General features: G+C 44.0%; 1 protein-coding gene across 2 annotated transcripts in view; it reads left to right on the top strand.

The window, feature by feature from the left end:
- Positions 1 to 273: 273 nt before the first annotated feature.
- LOC115400295 (protein C-ets-1) overlaps positions 274 to 17,434 on the top strand; it is a 35,983-nt gene continuing 18,822 nt past the window's right edge. Inside the window, exons 1-2 of one of the 2 annotated variants that reach the window (XM_030108084.1) lie at positions 274 to 450; positions 5,421 to 5,568. In XM_030108084.1, the coding sequence (XP_029963944.1) occupies positions 382 to 450; positions 5,421 to 5,568 (217 nt within the window). In that variant the 5' untranslated portion in view covers positions 274 to 381. Of the gene's footprint in view, positions 451 to 5,420; positions 5,569 to 15,342; positions 15,713 to 17,434 lie in introns of those variants that run through there. The other variant, XM_030108085.1, reaches the window with a different exon arrangement.

Below are 17,434 nucleotides of genomic sequence, written 5' to 3'. Positions count from 1 at the left end.
GAATTGCCCAAAATGTGTATCTTAAATGAATGTTTTAAGGGGGATGAAACCCCTCCTTACATAAATCAGGGCAATGTTTGATGTGATGACATGATCTTGCCCTAGCACTGCCACAGAGGGGCTAATGTTGCAGGTTCTGGAAACCCAGCTCACGTTTCTGTGTTTTTTTTTTCTTTCTCTCTCTGTTTTACCCCCTTCCATGTCTAATCTTTTCCTCTCTTTCTCACACACACACATACACACACACACACACACACACACACACATACACACACACAAAGTGTAAACAGCGTGTGATAGATAGGTTGCTCCACCCTGCTCCGACTGCTTGCGCGTTGATCCCTTCAGCAGGCCTTGCTTCTCCTGTCCACGCCGTCCGCGATGAGTTACTACATGGATCCAGTTTCTACCTACCCAGCCCTTCACCCCTGTGACCGTCTGGGCGCGATGGTAAGACCTCCCTCGTAAATTATCTCTGTGTTAAGGCTGCCTCCGCTACCTACTGACCACACAGCAGATCAGGGGTGTGACTGAATATCTGTGTATGTGTGTGTGTGTTAGCTGCCCAGACACATGGCAGCACAGGAATTTCCACAAGTAGTGGTCTTGCAATATGTTGTATCAACCCTGCGTTCCATCACTTTAAAGGATTGCACTCGATCTGAACATTTCTACTTCAGTCTGCCAGAGTTGTGCTAATAATATCTGTATCTGTACATGCTGTTCTTCAACATTTCCTCAAAACTTAAGAAACAGAGCAGTTTAGCAAGATGATTTTCTACCCGTCTTTGAAATCCTCCTTATAAGCGCCGCCGGGTTGCACAACCACCCTGCGCCATGTACTTCTCTTTAGAGAGTGTTCCGATAAATAATGAGACCTGCAGGCCTCCAGCCTGGCTACTAACCAATCAGACTGGAGTCCGACAATCCTCTCCGACTGACACTTTTCCTCCGATGAGCCACCCGGCTGTTGCTTTTGCAGCGGTGTGTTTGCGAGAACGCCGAGGCTCTTAACGCGTTCCAAATGAGAGGGCTGAATACGGAGGCAGAGACAGTGGTAGCGGGGAACATTGGGATTCCTGTCAGGTGAGCATCCGAAGGGTGAAGGCCAAGGAGCGGCAAAATAAATGCCTCCATTTGTATGCAGACCACCAGCGCATTAGGATAATAGACTGAGGTTACATGCAAATGGCAACCCCGCCCCGGTCTGATAAAAAACATAGAAGGATACAGCTCCCCGGGTCCTAATTGGCTCAGGTGGCAGGGCTTGCCTTTGAAATTGAGACTACTGTATACCGGGGCAGTCTGGTCAAAAGGTGAACTGGTGTCACTTCACTGGCTCCATTCTGTTGAATTTACATGAGTTATCTGCACAAAGCAGAGGTTCTGGTAGGCTTAGCCTTTTTTTTTTTTTTTTTTTTTTTTATGTTTGCCAATTATGAACAGAAATTGTCTTATATGCTTCACAGAGACAACATGCAGGGGCTCAGCGAGAAAAGTCTGAGCCTCGACACCAGTTTGCAACCTGAGCTCACATGTACTTTACGAGATGAGCATTTGACTGCTCTGTTGTAGAACATATATAGCGCTTTTCATCAGAACAAGACACAATCAACCTTTATTTTTCTTTATATAAGATGTTTGAATAATCAACAGAAACATTAAAGAAGCATTTCATACCACAACGGCAGGCAGCACAAAAGCGGTGCCGTTTTCCCTCTGCACTATAAAATGCAGTTATATCATATGTCAGTATTACATTTTGGGTGAATTGCAATAATTTTATGTATGACTGTAAATTTTACATCCAAATGTGACGAAATGCATTGTGGGTTTAATGGCGGAGGTTAGTGTCCATGAAATGAGGATGACTTTTTGTGGTATTTTTTTAGTATACTGTACAGCACATCAATTTGAAATGCACAACGTAGTGAACATTAGATGAAGTACGGTGCATGGATATCTACTGAAGAGATTTCATCACACTTCCAGACTGTTCTGAGGCACGTGTTTTCATTTTGATTCTGCAGAAATGGGCAGATGCAACAAATCACACCTGCTGGCTGTCTGTGAATGCTGCACATTTTCTCAGAAACACTGGATCTCATACATATTAAAGTTGGAGTGATTAATATATATTGTACCAACAAAAGAATGATAATTATTTTTTTGTACAAATTTGACATGAGGCTGATTTTCCATGCTGCTAAACATGGTCTGTGTCTTTGTTAGCACAGTTCAATGAGGGTTAAGTGCCTGAAGATTAAAGTTTCACCAAGCAATGAAATCTAAATGAAAAAAGCTAATTTGGCACTTAAATGTGAGTGCATAGACACAATATGGTATGATATACGCTGTAACTTTTATTCATTCGTGTTTGATTTCCTCAGTCTTTAACTTGATGAGTCAAGCCATTTGAATTTTGCAGAGGGACAGAGAATGGATTATCACAGTCAGAGAAAAAAGGATTTTGCTCTTCGCATGATATCTCTTTACCATATGCACTACACCCCAAGGCTATCTGTGTTTTGTATCCTTTTTTTATGATAAATATCGGCAAGTAACTCATTATATTGCACATATTTCAGTTTCCTGACTCTTAAAAGTCTTCATGGACAAAGTCACTTACATCTGCAGTCATGTTAAAGAGGATGACGTCTGTCTTCTGTCATGTTCACTGAACAGTAGCTGACCACTGATAAGGTTTATTAAAGCTGAAGCAGATGGAGATTGAGCTATGATGCCATTACAGTTTAGAAAGTGTATTTTTTGCTTGGTTTTTAATTGATTTTCATTTCACTTTAACATCATTAAAGAATGTCTGCTTCTGATTTTTTAATGCAAAAGTGACACAAGTGTGAATAAGTGGGGATGAGAACAATGAGCAGAGCAGGGCAGGTGGATGAACAATTCACATATACCAAGGCAAACATGACACACTGCAGTTACGGTGTGAGTGGAAAAGAACAAGCGAAGAACAGAGAAGATCAGATGTTACTCAACAAAAAAATAAGGAGATTGAGACACAAGCATCACCACGATTAATGCTGAGTGTCACCGCGTTGTAGAAGTCACTGCTATTAACCCAGCCGAGAAAAGGAACAACGATGACTGCACAAACTCTGAGATTCAGAATTGTTTCGGGAGTTGACGATGTTGCTCGTTCTTTCTGTTTCATTCTGTGTCCGACTCATATCTGCATTCCGAGATGTTTCGTACTTAAAGTGATCATATAATGTTGTGATGTCGATGTTATCAGCATCGTTATCTCTGACAGTCCATCTGTCTAATCCATAAATCATCCATGTGTCTCCTTCCCTGCCTATCTAATATCCCCTCGTTTCTGTCTGGTTTGATAGGAAACTGCAGAGCTGCGTGTAAACCTTCCAAAAAAAAAAAAAAAAAAACCTTGTGAACTGGCCTCCCAGATCCTCTGGTCACGTTACCCATCCATAAAGCTGGACGGCCGCTGATAAATGCTGCTGTGCTTGAACATGGGGCTGCTTATCAGATTGGCAGTCACTCTGGCTGCCAGCCTGTCAGTTACGCACGCGATGAATGACATGTGACATGTGAAGGTCTGCCGACGCTGCTTTCACTTTCTCTGCCACAGAATATGAAATTTATGTTAGATTTTTACTTGTGGAGTGACACAGTTAGAGAAACTTTTGAAGAAAAGCGTAAAGTTCACTCTAGACAAACACAATTTCTGAAATTATTTATCAGTGCCTAAAATTTGTATTTGGTTCTTTGTACTTCCTGTAATTTCACCATGTGATTGCAATACACTGAATATGGTTGTAAGCATTTTCAGTTTATTTCAAACAGTGGGATGTTGCTGGATTTTTTTCAGGCTTCAGGTCTTCGTGATATAAAACAGCTACAAGACTACAGTGATTTAACTACTACATTTACATTTACTACTACAAAATCAGATTCATTCATTTTAGTTGATAAAGCTTATTGAGCTTAAATTCAACCTTTTTGTTTGAGGGTGGCTGTAGCCTTATTTTGTCTTCTTTATAAGCTCCATGTAATCAACGACTTTGTCCACACAGTTTAACAATAAATGATTAAAAGACAGAAGTCATTCGAATTTACCAAATGTGAGTGACTTGTGCTGTTAACACTCTGGATGAGAATGATTTAAATGTTATGTTTTATTTTGCCTAGATTCCTGGACACATTCCATCTTTGTTTAGTAGTTTAACATTGCTTTTACTGTACAGTAAATCATCATTTCAGTTCAGTTCTCTCTCCGGTCTCTTGTTGAGCAGGCTCGGGTTTCCGTCTTTGTCCTCAGTAGAACCAGAGGAAGAGATCTACTCAGTTTCTATCTGAGCACTGCAGGGATCAGTGTTTCACAGCAGTTTGATAATGCTTGGAGACAGACTCTTACTCAATCCTGAGTTACTCTATCATCCCTGACAGCAGTGGAGACTGCTTGCGTATCTTTTTTTTTTCTTATCCTCCTCTTCCCGATATGCTTCATAATTTTCCACCCATCCCAACAAAAATCTAGAGGCTGTAAATCCACAATTTCTTCTAAAACATAGCTTTAGAGGTGGATTATTCAAGTAAAGGTAATATAATAAAAGCTATGCAATAGGCTCGATGGGAAATCATGACTGTTGTAAATAGACATATTCAGACATATGAAAAATGTCTGATACACTTATCTACTGAGGTTTTTGTTTGCCGTTAAATGGCAGTTTTGATTAGCTAAAAATGGCCAAGTGGTTAACCCCCCCTCCACCTCACTCTCGCTTGTCTATCCGCACAGAATTTCATATCTCTTCTGGCTCCGCTGTCAAGTGCTGACTCCAGTCTCCCCGACCCCCATACTGTGGCCTCTTACGTGAACATTTGTGTGATAAGCAGGATAAAACAACACGGCACAGATAAACCCAATGAGTCAAATTTAGCCACAAGGGTTATCGCTGCGTGAAAACAAGGAAAAAACAGTTTTGAGAAGCCAAGGTTACGCTGTCGGCCAGAGCCACTGGGTTCTTCTCAGCTTTATTAGGTCCTCAGGCTGGTAAACAAATGCTTCTCGTTGGTTAAACGGCAAAAATATCTGACCCGCTCATTTCACTCGTGCAACAGTTTCAATTAATACTTCTTCTTGTTCTTAAAATCAGTTATTTAACTCTATTAACATCCACTTTACTGCACAAATCAAGTTCATTGGAGTCAATATAACATTTTTTTCTTGAACCCTGATAGTTGAGCTGTACTTTCATGTTAAACAAAATCACAGCTAAACATTGAAACCCCCTTCTAATATTTTCCCAAAATTGCTGCTAGCTTTTCAGTCATTTTATTTGTGTGGGTACATGAGAAAATCAGCTGAGTCATGTTTAATATGTGCATTGTGTCCTAAATTCTATGATCCTCAACTGTACAATGTGTGTTTCCAGAGGCAGAGTGGAGGAGTGGCCGTGGGCCCTCAGGCTCAGCTGCCAGGCGTGGTTCACCCTCAGCAGCAGTTCTATCCATCGCAGCCGCTTTACCCCCACGACATACCCCTGCAGGAGGTACCCGATGGACACGACGTCTGTCCTACCGGTAAGCTCCCAGTCCGATCGCAAATGTATTTTAACATATTCACGTGTGGGGAATGTTTAAAAGTATACCCAGTTAGATGTTTCTAGACAGTGGTGCAGTGCTTAGCCTCACAGCGAGAAGGTCCTGGTTCAGATACCCTCCAGGGCCTTTCTGTGCGCAGTTTGCATGTTCTCGCCATGTGTGCATGGGTTTCCTCCCACTGTACAAAAATCCTGTATTGTGGCTCCCTGTCCAAGAGAATAAATACTGTATGAGTGAAAAAAAAAAACCAAACAAATCCATAATGGTTTGTGCATTACTAACCAATTCTCAATTACTGCTTGTTGAAAAAAAACTCTATAAGAATCAAACAACATATAACTTCCCTTCTTTTTTTACTCACTCTGTACAAGCTGCACCAGTCAATAGTTCAGCATGAATAAACAACTCACAGCAAACAAAGGACTTTGTGTTATATGGGATGCTTACAGGGCAATCATTCACATGGTTGCATTCATGTCTGCCATCTAGACAAACACATCTGACATCTCATTTAATTTTAACACACATTCTCCGCACATTCTCACAAATAGCTGTTTTTTTTTTCTTCTTATGAACTGTAGACTGTTTGGAGAATGAGTTGGAGTTCAAATGTCCGGCCCATTTGCTTCCCCATGCACTGCTCCTCTGGGTGAAGAGCATGTGTGAAAGTGTCTTTTGTTTCATCACTTCAGAGGACACCCCTTCAACTTGCTTTTATTTCCTGGTGATTTACCCCCGACGGTAATCATGAACTCTTCCAGCTGAACCTCAGTCCAAAAACAAACTTTAATCCAGAACCTTCGAGCAGACACCTCATGACACCTTGAACATGGAAATGTTCTCTATAATAATGCTGAATCTCAGATCCAAGTTCCATTAACATACGTACTGCACAGACAGACACACACGCACACACACACACACACACACACACACACACACACACACACACACACACACACACACACACACACCTACTCAGTCTCACCTTGGCTGTTGCTTTGCGCCTGCAGCATCAGAGAGGCTGGTGATGCTGACCCTGAGGGCAATGCCTTTACCAGACCCTGCAATCGCCCCTCCCCCTCCCGCTCTCCTGCAAATGACAATCAAATAATCTGCATGCTTTTGCTTCCAGGCCTCTTTTTCTTCCTTGTGTGTGTGTGTGTTTTTTTTTTTTTTATTGTTCTGAAGATGAGTTTTATTTTAAACTGGAACATTCCTTCCCGTACATTTGCCCGTGTTTAACTCCAGCCTCTTGCAGTCCTCAAAAGTGATTGATGCTGATGTACTGGGACGCACGCCACGGGAGCAGGGTAGGGGTGCTGGGGGGCACAGGCTTTCTTCCGTCACCTCCCCGAGCTGGATGCAGGGGCCAAGACGGGGCCAAAGGGCGGCCATCTTTTTCCCAAGCCTCTGGCTCAGTCTCTGGAGAGGTGGAGGGGCTAAGTGTGTATATGTGTGTGTGCGTGGGCGTGTATGTGTGTGTGTGTGTGTGTGCGGCTGCATGCGAGGGAGTCGGGATTTGATGGGATTTGCTGATGTTTGTTGCCAGAGACACACTCCTTTGGAGCCCTCTCTTCATTCCTCCCAGCGTTAAACCGTTGACATAAACATTGCTGAGTGGAAAAAAATGACCGAGCACTGACCTTTTTTTTTCTCGTCTGTCTCTTAAATCCTCACCGACCACAAGTCTAACAGCATTTAAGCCACCTGGAGATGTTGTTAGAGTCATTTAGCCTTCGTAAGTGGTGTCACATAGAGCTACTGAGGTTTCTGTGCTACCAGCATTTATGAGTTGCTGCTAACCTCAGAAGTAGCAGAAGAGCCTCTGACACGCTCTGAACACCCTCAGTCGATCCTTTGACTCATTTCTCCCCAACTGAAAACATGGTCTCCTCTTCTATATAACTTCTTCATAACTTTTATTTCCTATTACTTGTTTTCAGTTCATATTTATGGAAATTATAGTGCAAGAACATTGCAGTTCTTCATGGTGTGTATGCTGTTTTATTTTTTTTTTTACATTTGAACTGAAGTGTTGAATAATTCTTTCACTATTGTTTGTTTTATCATGCGTTTCTGTGATACCACAAGTTTTAGAAGGAATGTAACTACTTGCTTTCAGAAATAGAAAATGAAGTGACTTTAATTTAATAGGCTGTCCTGCTGCACCAACATTAGCTGAGTCAATTCTGTCCACTGCAGAGCTTCAGTTTTATTTGTTTTTGTCTTTTTTTATTGCAGGATGCGTGCTGTCATCAATCGTGCCTTTTACCCAGTTATTCCGGCAGTGAAATGAAAGATGCACAACTCGAATTGACAGGGACATTACATGCAGACCACCAGCAAAATATTATGAGAAAACTTTCCCACGCTTTGAAAATCAGCGCTGTATAAATTAATTTCCCTCAAGAACCAGTTAGGTTAATGATAAAACGGACACCTGCACCATATTCTTCTGATATCTTGTTTCTGATCAGGTGAGCTGGTCCAACAGTGGCGTCAAAATGTGCAAACCCATTAGCATACTTATGAACTATTGTGCTCAAAAGAAAATTGAAGTTAGCATTAATAATTATAATAATTACAAAAACACAAAACTTAGCCAAGTTACACTTCCTGCAGTTGACTGTCTTGGATGTATGGGCTGCCACCGTACATGTGTCAGCTGAAGTGAACGTATTGGGTGCTTCCAAACTGAAACGTGCTGGTGTGGGAACGAAAGAGTGCAGAGCAGATGTGAGGCGGGGATGTCGGACGTTAAAGGACCATCGCATGTTTGGCCCAAAACCCAATGTCACACACAGTGCTTCCTGACAACAGCCATGCCATGGTGGAGTTTACACTAACCCAGCGCCCCTCTTCACCATTCGACACTGCCTCTTGTAAAACCCCGTCCTGGAAACTGGCTACATGTATGTGTGAGTGGGGTGGGGGTTGGGGGCGTTATTTCTGTGATCTCTCTGAAAATCGAGCCACAAATATCACACAAACACATACACACTCCACCAACATCCTGCAGTGATGCACACTTCGCATATTCATTCATTAAATTCACACCCTGCACTCTGGTGTGTATTGTATTACAGCATCCTTCCATTCAATAAAGCAGTTGCACATGCACACACACACACACACACACACACACACACACACACACACACACACACACACACAAGCGCACACACTTCCACTCCCATGCACTCATGGGTTCACTGTACATTTAAACATGCACTCCCATTTAGTACACACAGACACAGCTGTGATCTGGCACTCAGGGACCATTGGCCTGTGTTTTATTTGATGTGATTTGACAGCTGGACGGTTGGAAGAGGAGGGGACCGGGGTGGGAAGGAAAAAGGCGAGTGGGCGGAATAGAGTTTGAGGAGCGAGGATGGATAAGGAAAGGGATAAGTCACAGGACTGGGACTGCCACGGTGGGAGGGGAAGACGACAGGGGGAGGATCTGAGACGTGGGGGTGGAGGGTGGGTGGGTTTGAGGAGGAGGAGGGGTGGTGGGGGGGTGCCTCTGATGAGGGGCACGTCCTCACGGGCGCAGGCCCATTTTTTATTTCTAAAAGTAAACAGGCAGCCTGTGGGGGTCTGAGGGGTTATGGGAAAGAAGGAAACAGTGATGCTAATCAGGCCGACGCACACTTCCCCCTCCAACAATAAAACAAAACAAGAGAGGAAACACGGAAAAGCGACAGACAACCGTGGAGGAATGGGCCGCACAACTGCTGGGGGCCTATATTTTGAACTGCGTGGTGTTATGATAGCACTGAGGCAAGAGCTTCCAGTCTGTAAACAGAGGAAAGAAGCAATCAGTTGCTACTCTACTGTAAATTTATGGATTTTATTTTTAGACATTTGAGCTCTTTGAGTGATTTTTACCATTAGACGTGTGAGTGCTTGTTACTTTATGTCTTTGATTCAATCCAATTATTCATAAATCTGCCTGAGTGAACTGAAATCTGAAGGAAAATGCTGCTTTTCCCTTGAATAAGATACAATTAGATTCATGTTATTTCGAATATAGTCTTCACCTAAACAAGCGAATCACTACCAGCTACAGACTGTGTTTGAAAAATAGCCGGTGTTTTTCCTCTAAGCTTTTGAAATACTTTTGGGAAAGCGCTTCGCTTTAATGCCTCCGCCCCGTGCCCAAAGTGATGAACTTCCCTTTCCCAGAGCTCCTCAGAAGCGTTGGTTTGTTTAGTTCCTCTTGGTGGCACGGTGACTAATTATAAACCATTTCTAGTTCCAGAACTGCGTGTTCACAAAGACATGCAGTCGGTGACGGGTGCTGATGCAACAGATGCCAGCTCATCAGGAAAGGTGGCGCTTTAATGCGTCCTCAGAGAGGACCTCCCATTGTTTTAATGTTTCAGCCGTGAGCCCATCATCATCCACATACTGTTAACTAGCATGACTGTACACCACTTCTATTGTCTTTAATTTTAGTTAAAGTTGTGTCATGTCCACCTTGATGTCAGTAAATGTGAATTACTCAGTGTGATTACAAGAATTAGAGTAATAAAAAAAAAAAAAATACCAAGTTTAGTTTAATCCATTTATTTTGAAACTGTACAAATCCACGAAACACTGGTGCTTATTATAACATTTACATGTCAAGAAATTAATTAAAACTGCTGACTGATGTGTTTTCCTTTTAGCAGTGAGGATTAGCGGTACTTTTTTCTGCGTTCACAATGCTAACAGAGAGAAGGGAGGCGGGGGGCGACGAGTAGACGGAGATCTGGGAGGCAGAGAGACTCGGAGGGGGGTGGGGATAATTGAATTATCTGCACAATGGAGTGATGGGGGGCACGTGGTGCCACTAATGGAGGAAGAGATGTCCTTTTTAGCGAAGCTAATTGTTCAGAAAAGAGCTGATCCTTTGTTCGGGGAGGCCCCGCTACTTTCAGTGCACTCACATGCACACGGTTTGGCAGAGCGTGCACACCTACACACACAAGTCTGCGCTCTCGGAGGAGACTTTGGAATGTGAGGGGAAAAGAGTGAGATGTACACAATCAGTGCACACATGCACGAGCACACACACACACACACACACACACACACACACACACACACACACACACACACACACACACACACACACACACACACACACACACACAGACTTAGGGATACACTGCTCCTGTCCCAGTCAAGTCTCTGATCTCAGCGGGAGTGCACCCAGCCTGTGGCACCTTCAGACAGTATCCACCACAGATAGAGCGCTGCCAGACAGACGGCCACAAGGACCCTACTGTTTTACTGTTGGACTGTCTGCTGTGTGTGTGCGCGTGCGTGCGCGTGTGTCTGTGCGTGACTGTAAATAAGTGACTGATTGATTACATGCTAAAACTCAGGCCCATTCACACAGCATACCAGTCCCGTCACGTCACTCCGATTGTCTGGGAGGATCGCAGTTTTGTTTTTATCACCCTCCAGTCATCATTTCATGCTTTACATTATCAAAATATAAAGAACATTTTGAACCCTCGATACTTAGAAGTAACCAAGACTCATGTGACCTGCTGCAAGGGCACCGACATCAAAGACCAATATCACTTGACAGCTGTGTGGATCGCTCTAAATCGAATAACCTCTCAGTTAACTCTGTGAAAAGTAGCAGGTGCAACGGTTACATCTGAGGATTATAGACAGGCAGACGACACAGATGTGCCAGTGTGAGACAGACAGGCAACAGCAGAGAGCAGCAAGCGGAGAAAAAGCCGTTTTAGCTGGGGGTGCTTTTCTGCACCACAAATGAATGTGTCAATACCCCTGAAATAGCATTTTCCAGGTGAAGGAAGGAGACACCGAAACCAACACTTGCTTGGTCTGGGATGTGTCTTCATGTCTGTGTGTAGATCCTGACGAGCTTCATGAGTGTCAGACAAAGAATGTTCTCGCTGTCTGAAAAGAAAGAAAACTACACATTTATTTCAACAATAGCATCCAGAAAGTCCATGGACCTTCTCCTGGGCTTGTAGACGACATTGGTACTTAACAAATAGTCCCAGCAAGTGTGGCTTTACAGAGGTCAAGATTCCTTTGTTAGAAACCCAGACATATTAGTCTGAAAGCAAAACAGAGGTTGTTTCTTTTATGTCCTGTGTGTGTGCTCCAGTAACTGTGCCACCACAGAGCAGACCGTGCAGGTCCTGTGATTTGTAGAGGACAGCATTTTCTTGTTCAGTAGCAGCAGAGGATAGTTCATCAGCTTCACTCCTTGTTGACTGAGTTGTGCAAAGCAATCACTATGCATGACAGTGTCAATAGTTATCCGCTTGGAAAACTCCAACAGCGAGTAGGTGCGACTATCAGAGAAGCTCTGTAGCCTGCCAGAGCTTCAGGACATTTGCAACAGCAGGGTCACAAAACACGCTGGCAAGATCAGAGTTGACCCTTCTCATCCTAGAAATCACCTCCTGGAACCACTCCCGTCTGGTCGGAGACTTACAGGCCATCAAGGCCAGCATAGCAAGACAAGCCAATAAACTCCCCCCACAGCCGTGGCACTCATTAAACGCAGTGGACACTGCACTTTAATACAAAACACCAGCAAGTAACCCTTCTTTCCCTTCCTATGTTGCTTATTTGATTCATGTACAGCCTTTATGTCCACTAAGACAGATTATGATGGTACATTTCTTCAGACTCCATTTACGTTCAGTATAGTCTCTGTTCCTTCACCGTGGTTAGTTTAGATTTATTGTCATTGCTTTACAGTGTCAGATACATCTATACTGCTTATTGTTTGGGAAAAATGGAATGTTTAATATTGTACATGGATACACACACAAAGACAAATCCCTTGTTCGTCTAACATGCTTGTATTGTCCGATAAATTCTCCGTTGGAGCATTTGAATCGCTTTTTCTCCATTCCTCAAAAACCTGAAGAAGCAAGACCTGTGTGATAACGTTTTTCAAGACCCAGACAGTTCATTTTACATTCAGAAGAAAGTCTTAGTTTCCTAAAAGAGTTTTTATTATCTCTATTTCAGGGTGCATTCAGAAAATGTATTGAAGAAAATAAAATCACTTGCCTCACAGCAAGAAGGTCCTGGGTTCAAATACCGGCCGGGGCTCGGGGCCTTTCTGTGTGGAGTTTGCATGTTCTCCCCGTGTGTGCGTGGGTTCCCTCCGGGTACTCCGGCTTCCTCCCACGGTCCAAAAACATGCATGGTAGGTTAATTGATCACCCTAAATTGCCCCTAGGTATGAATGTGTGAGTGAATGGTTGTTCGTCTATATATGTCAGCCCTGCGACAGACTGGCGAACTGTCCAGGGTGTACCCCGCCTTCGCCCACAGCAGCTGGGATCGGCTCCAGCCACCCGCGACCCCGAAAGGGATAAAGCGGTGGAAAATGAATGAATGAATGAATGAAAGTAAAGACATAAGAAAAACCCCAAACTGCAATGAGCTGCAGTGACGCCAGCTCAGATATTAGTCAGCAACACCATTAAATCCTAAATGGCAGCCCTCAGGCACCGAAGGACCCAGGCTGTCCTTTTAAGAACAGATACGAGGGAGTTCATTAGCAGAAAACAAAGAGGTTCAGTCAGAAAGAGTGAGAGACTGACGGACCGACTGGCTCAGATGAAGTGAGAAGCACTGTGCCCCTTTCCCTTGTTCTTTTCCATCACCCCCCCCCCCCCCCCCCCCCCCCCCCCCCTTTACTTTCCCCCCGGTAAGGCAGCTCCTCTCACCGCAGAACCCACCGGCCCTCCTCCCAGATGGGGCTCCTATCAGGCCAATGAAACCTGATCCAAGGCTGCTAATGGAGCTGGTGAAGTACCGCCGGTTTAAAAATCCATGTGTGATCAATATCCTCGGCTCCCCAGTCTCCTTCCAGATCATCTCATTTAGCCATACATGCGCACAATACGTGCACAAATATCGCATTGATGTGCATCATAGATTGTGGCGTGTGGCTCACTCTTACGGCTGATGATGAGGTATGGGAAAGAGATGGTGCCTTTTAGGAATATTTATGTTGTTTCAGTTGTGCAAAAGAGACGTAAAAGCATTTGCATATCCTTGGTGCCACACTATGCTTTCAATATATATGCGCTTTTTTTTTTTTTTTTTTAGAATACTATTGCAACCTGTTATTTGTGTTTCTGTTGCCATGGGAGATGGTCACTAATGGCCATGGTTTGCACATAGAGGAGTCTTCCTCAGGACTAAAAAGCCCAGTCTTTCTCTTTTCCTTGTCCTTTTTCAGCAGCAGAACAAATTCTTGATTTGATTTCCAGTAAGGCATGGTCATTGTCCCTGATTATTGCAGATAAGAAAGCACAAAACTCTCAAACACTAACTGAGAGTTAGAGGAGACAGTTTGTCGTCTTTGAAAGTGGATTTCCATTGATGGTCTTGGTGACACAAAGACCATTTCTAATAACTTCATTCCCAACTCCAGTGTTTCTGTAAATCTTGCTCTAATTTTCCCAGTATTGTTCTTATCTAACATGACGCAGCTATTTTTCAAAAATGCAGGTTGTTGCTTAAAGTCAGTGCAGCATTGTGGCAAATACTGACATGGCTATTTTTTTATTGATTACTTCAAGATTACTTCAGGAAATGCTTACAAATTATGAGGGAGTCTGGAGCTGTTGGATAAAGGACAGAGACAATCTGCTGTCCTTTAAGGTGACTAGTTTTTACGTTGACTATCAATTTTGCCAGGATTTACATTTGTAAAAATGGACATTTTTACACATGGAATTGTGGGGTGGTGGGGTGAATCACACTTGACTATGAGAGACGTCAGGGGACGCCTTTGACACATCCAGTCCATCACAGGGTACAGAGGCGCACATTTGAAAACAAAAACTTTCACTGCGTTTTGGGTGTCTGTTCACACAATGATGCTTGGAGCCGCTATAAACGCAACTTTTTGAAAATGCTCTGACTCCATCTCTGTGTGAATAGGGGAAAACACAACTGCACATGTGCACTACAGCTGTTTTTTCATAGGTCACTGTGCATGCTCTAGTAGACAGACAGTAAGAACCATGGCGGCATCCAGAGTGGCATCATTCCCAATCTATATTCTCCTGGAAATTGGTAGTTTTAGAGTGGAGAGTCACTCGTAATGGCAGCCCAGCTCAGTCATCTATCCATACGAATGTCCGTAGTGTATTATTCTCTGCACATTTGTGGTTTCCTGACTAAAATAACCAACAGCGCCTCTCAAGCCTCACCTGGACGTTGGACAGGAACCTGAGACTTTCCCTTCTGTATAACACCACTACATCTCATTAGATCCCTTCTCATTCATTTTTATACACATTCACACAGTCGGTAAATGAGACAACTGTGTTCACAAAGTATTGAAAACATACCAGTGACCTTAATTCTTTTTAATAGTGTACCATTAAAATATTGTTAAACATTAATGGGAGGCTACTCAGCAGCAGGTCTCCCCCCCAGAGGCTTTTCTCATCCCAGTAAAAAATCCCGTCATTTTCGGGAACATGTGATGACGTGAAGGAGTGTTGGTACAGTGTGTGCGCGCGCGTGTGTGTGTGTTTTTGGAGGAGGGGGGGGTTCTATTGTGTGAGACTCTGTGCGTGCGCGTGCGCGCGCCTGTGTAAAGCGGCGGCGGGGGTGGCGGGGGGGTTGTAATTGAATTGTGAATCAACCGGCAGGTCAGCCCTCCAAACGCCGCCCCTCTCGGCTGTCGACGCGCTCCTGCTGCTCGCAGCGCTACGCCCATAAGACTGAGGAAGAAGTGAGTGTGTGAGTGAGTGAGAAAGAACGAGGAAAAGAGGGAGTGTGTCGGAGAGAGAGAGAGAGGGAGAGAGGGATAAGTAAGAAGTAAAAGAAGCTGAATCTTTCTTTTTATATATATATATTATATGGTGTATTTATAACAGCGTGAGACAGAGGAGATCAATACACGAGCCGGTAGTAGTAGTGACCCGGGGCACTAAAGAGAAGAGATTTTTTTTTTCTTATTCTGTGTTTTTTGGGAGCTGTTAGAATAAAAAAAAGAAGAAGAGGGACGCGGCGTGTTGAAGTCTCACTGATCCGATGATCATGACGGCAGCTGTCGATATGAAACCGACGTTAACGATCATAAAGGCTGAAAAGATGGACGGTGAGTAACAACACAACTCCTTGTTTGAGGGTTTTGACAGTTTACGTTACTCCTCGGTGTTCCCTCGTAACGCGCAACCGGCGGGTTTTCACTGACGGCCGCCGCACTGTTTCTGGTTAATTCCCGGTAATTATGTGCGCTCGAAGGGACAGAGCGTCCCGAGCGCGTCAAGACGCGGCCGCTTGCTCAATATCGGACAACATGCAACACTTGAGAAAATGCAGTGACGCCGGAGGTTTCGCTCTCATGCAATAGGCTACAGTGTGCGTGCGTGCGTGTGTGTGCGCGCGCGTTACTCTTTGATGAATCAGACTCTGACTCTTTGTACTTTAAATTATGTTGTGTGCGTAAAAGTTATTATACGCCCCTGCCATGACAATACAGATTAAATTGTCAAACTACTTTATTATTTTTTTAAGAACATGTTTACAGAAATTACAGTGTTCAATTCAGTGATGTTCAGTTTGAATAATTCCTGATGCATTGCCTCTTTTTGCAATCATTGTTTCAGTTTTCCTTAACGAGTTGTTTATGTTCAGTTTGTCACTTTTTTTTTCAATGTTGACTTTGTAAATTGACCACACGCATGCTTTGCATGTCTGTAATACAAATGGCTGCCCTCCTTTAATCTAGCTCCAGCTCCTCTCCTCACCCATCCCTGACCTGTATCCTCCACAGCATGCTGAAGAGAGCCAAAGCTCTTTGCCCAGCCGGCGTGATAGACAGGCAGTGGTGCCTAATCACTCCACCAACCCCACTGTCTCCTCTCTCCTCTTATCCACCCTCCTCCTCCTCCTCCTCCTCCTCCTCCTTAGTGGCTGGAGCTGACTTTCCAGAGGGAAGGAGAGGCAGGCTGAGGTGATGAATCTGCAGTGCTGAGGCTTGCCTCTCCTCACTCTGCCTGGAACACTTGGCTTGCTCCAGGGTTAGTCCATGGCACAGACAGCAACAACCACAAACCCTGAGCCCGGCTTGTGTCGGGGTTAAAGCCTCAGTTTACTTTCACTTCTCATTTTCTCAAACGGAGACGGTACACATGATGGCATGCCAGGATGATTTGCATGTTGCAGCTTTTCATATCCACTCATCCCCTGTGTTTCTGCAGCTCAGGTGGCATTGAACTCATTAGAGCAGCAATGCAAGCAGCATTAATGCATCATGGAAATTTGATACTAATAGCTTGTGTTGACCCACAAAGTCTAAGGGCTTGTGAGTCACCACATTAACCACCTTCTCCCTGCTGTCAGTACTTGCAGAGCATACGTGCACATCTCACAAACTCGTACAATGTGCTGACAGCTGCACTTATGCTGCCAAAGCATAGCACTATCTTGCAAAACCATTTCACAATGCTCGCTCCAACTTACACTGACTTGGGCGCTGTGAGGTCAAGCTGAAGCTGCCAAGCAGCAGTTCACAAGTTCACACAGACACATTTTGTCTCGAGCTCTCTCCTCCATCCAAACACACAAACTGCTGTGAGCACTCTTCGGTATTGCCGTGTTTACAAGACACAGTAAATGTATCAGTGATGTACAAGGTTGATCCTAAACCCAATAAGACAAAACAGAGTTACTGGCATGGGAATCACTTTTCCAGGCTTTTTGCTTCCAACTTAGTGGAAGAGATAAGAGCTCCATTCAAAACCAGTTGCTTGACTGGGATTAGCAGGACGGCTACTATGAGAAGGAGCTCTCCCTATGGACATGGGCGTTCAGCTTC

The sequence above is a fragment of the Salarias fasciatus genome, chromosome 14 (assembly GCF_902148845.1).
Source record: "Salarias fasciatus chromosome 14, fSalaFa1.1, whole genome shotgun sequence".
NCBI classification, from domain to species: domain Eukaryota; kingdom Metazoa; phylum Chordata; class Actinopteri; order Blenniiformes; family Blenniidae; genus Salarias; species Salarias fasciatus.
The sequence above is the reverse complement of the archived record's forward strand: the minus strand, read 5'-3'. Positions and strand labels throughout refer to the sequence as shown.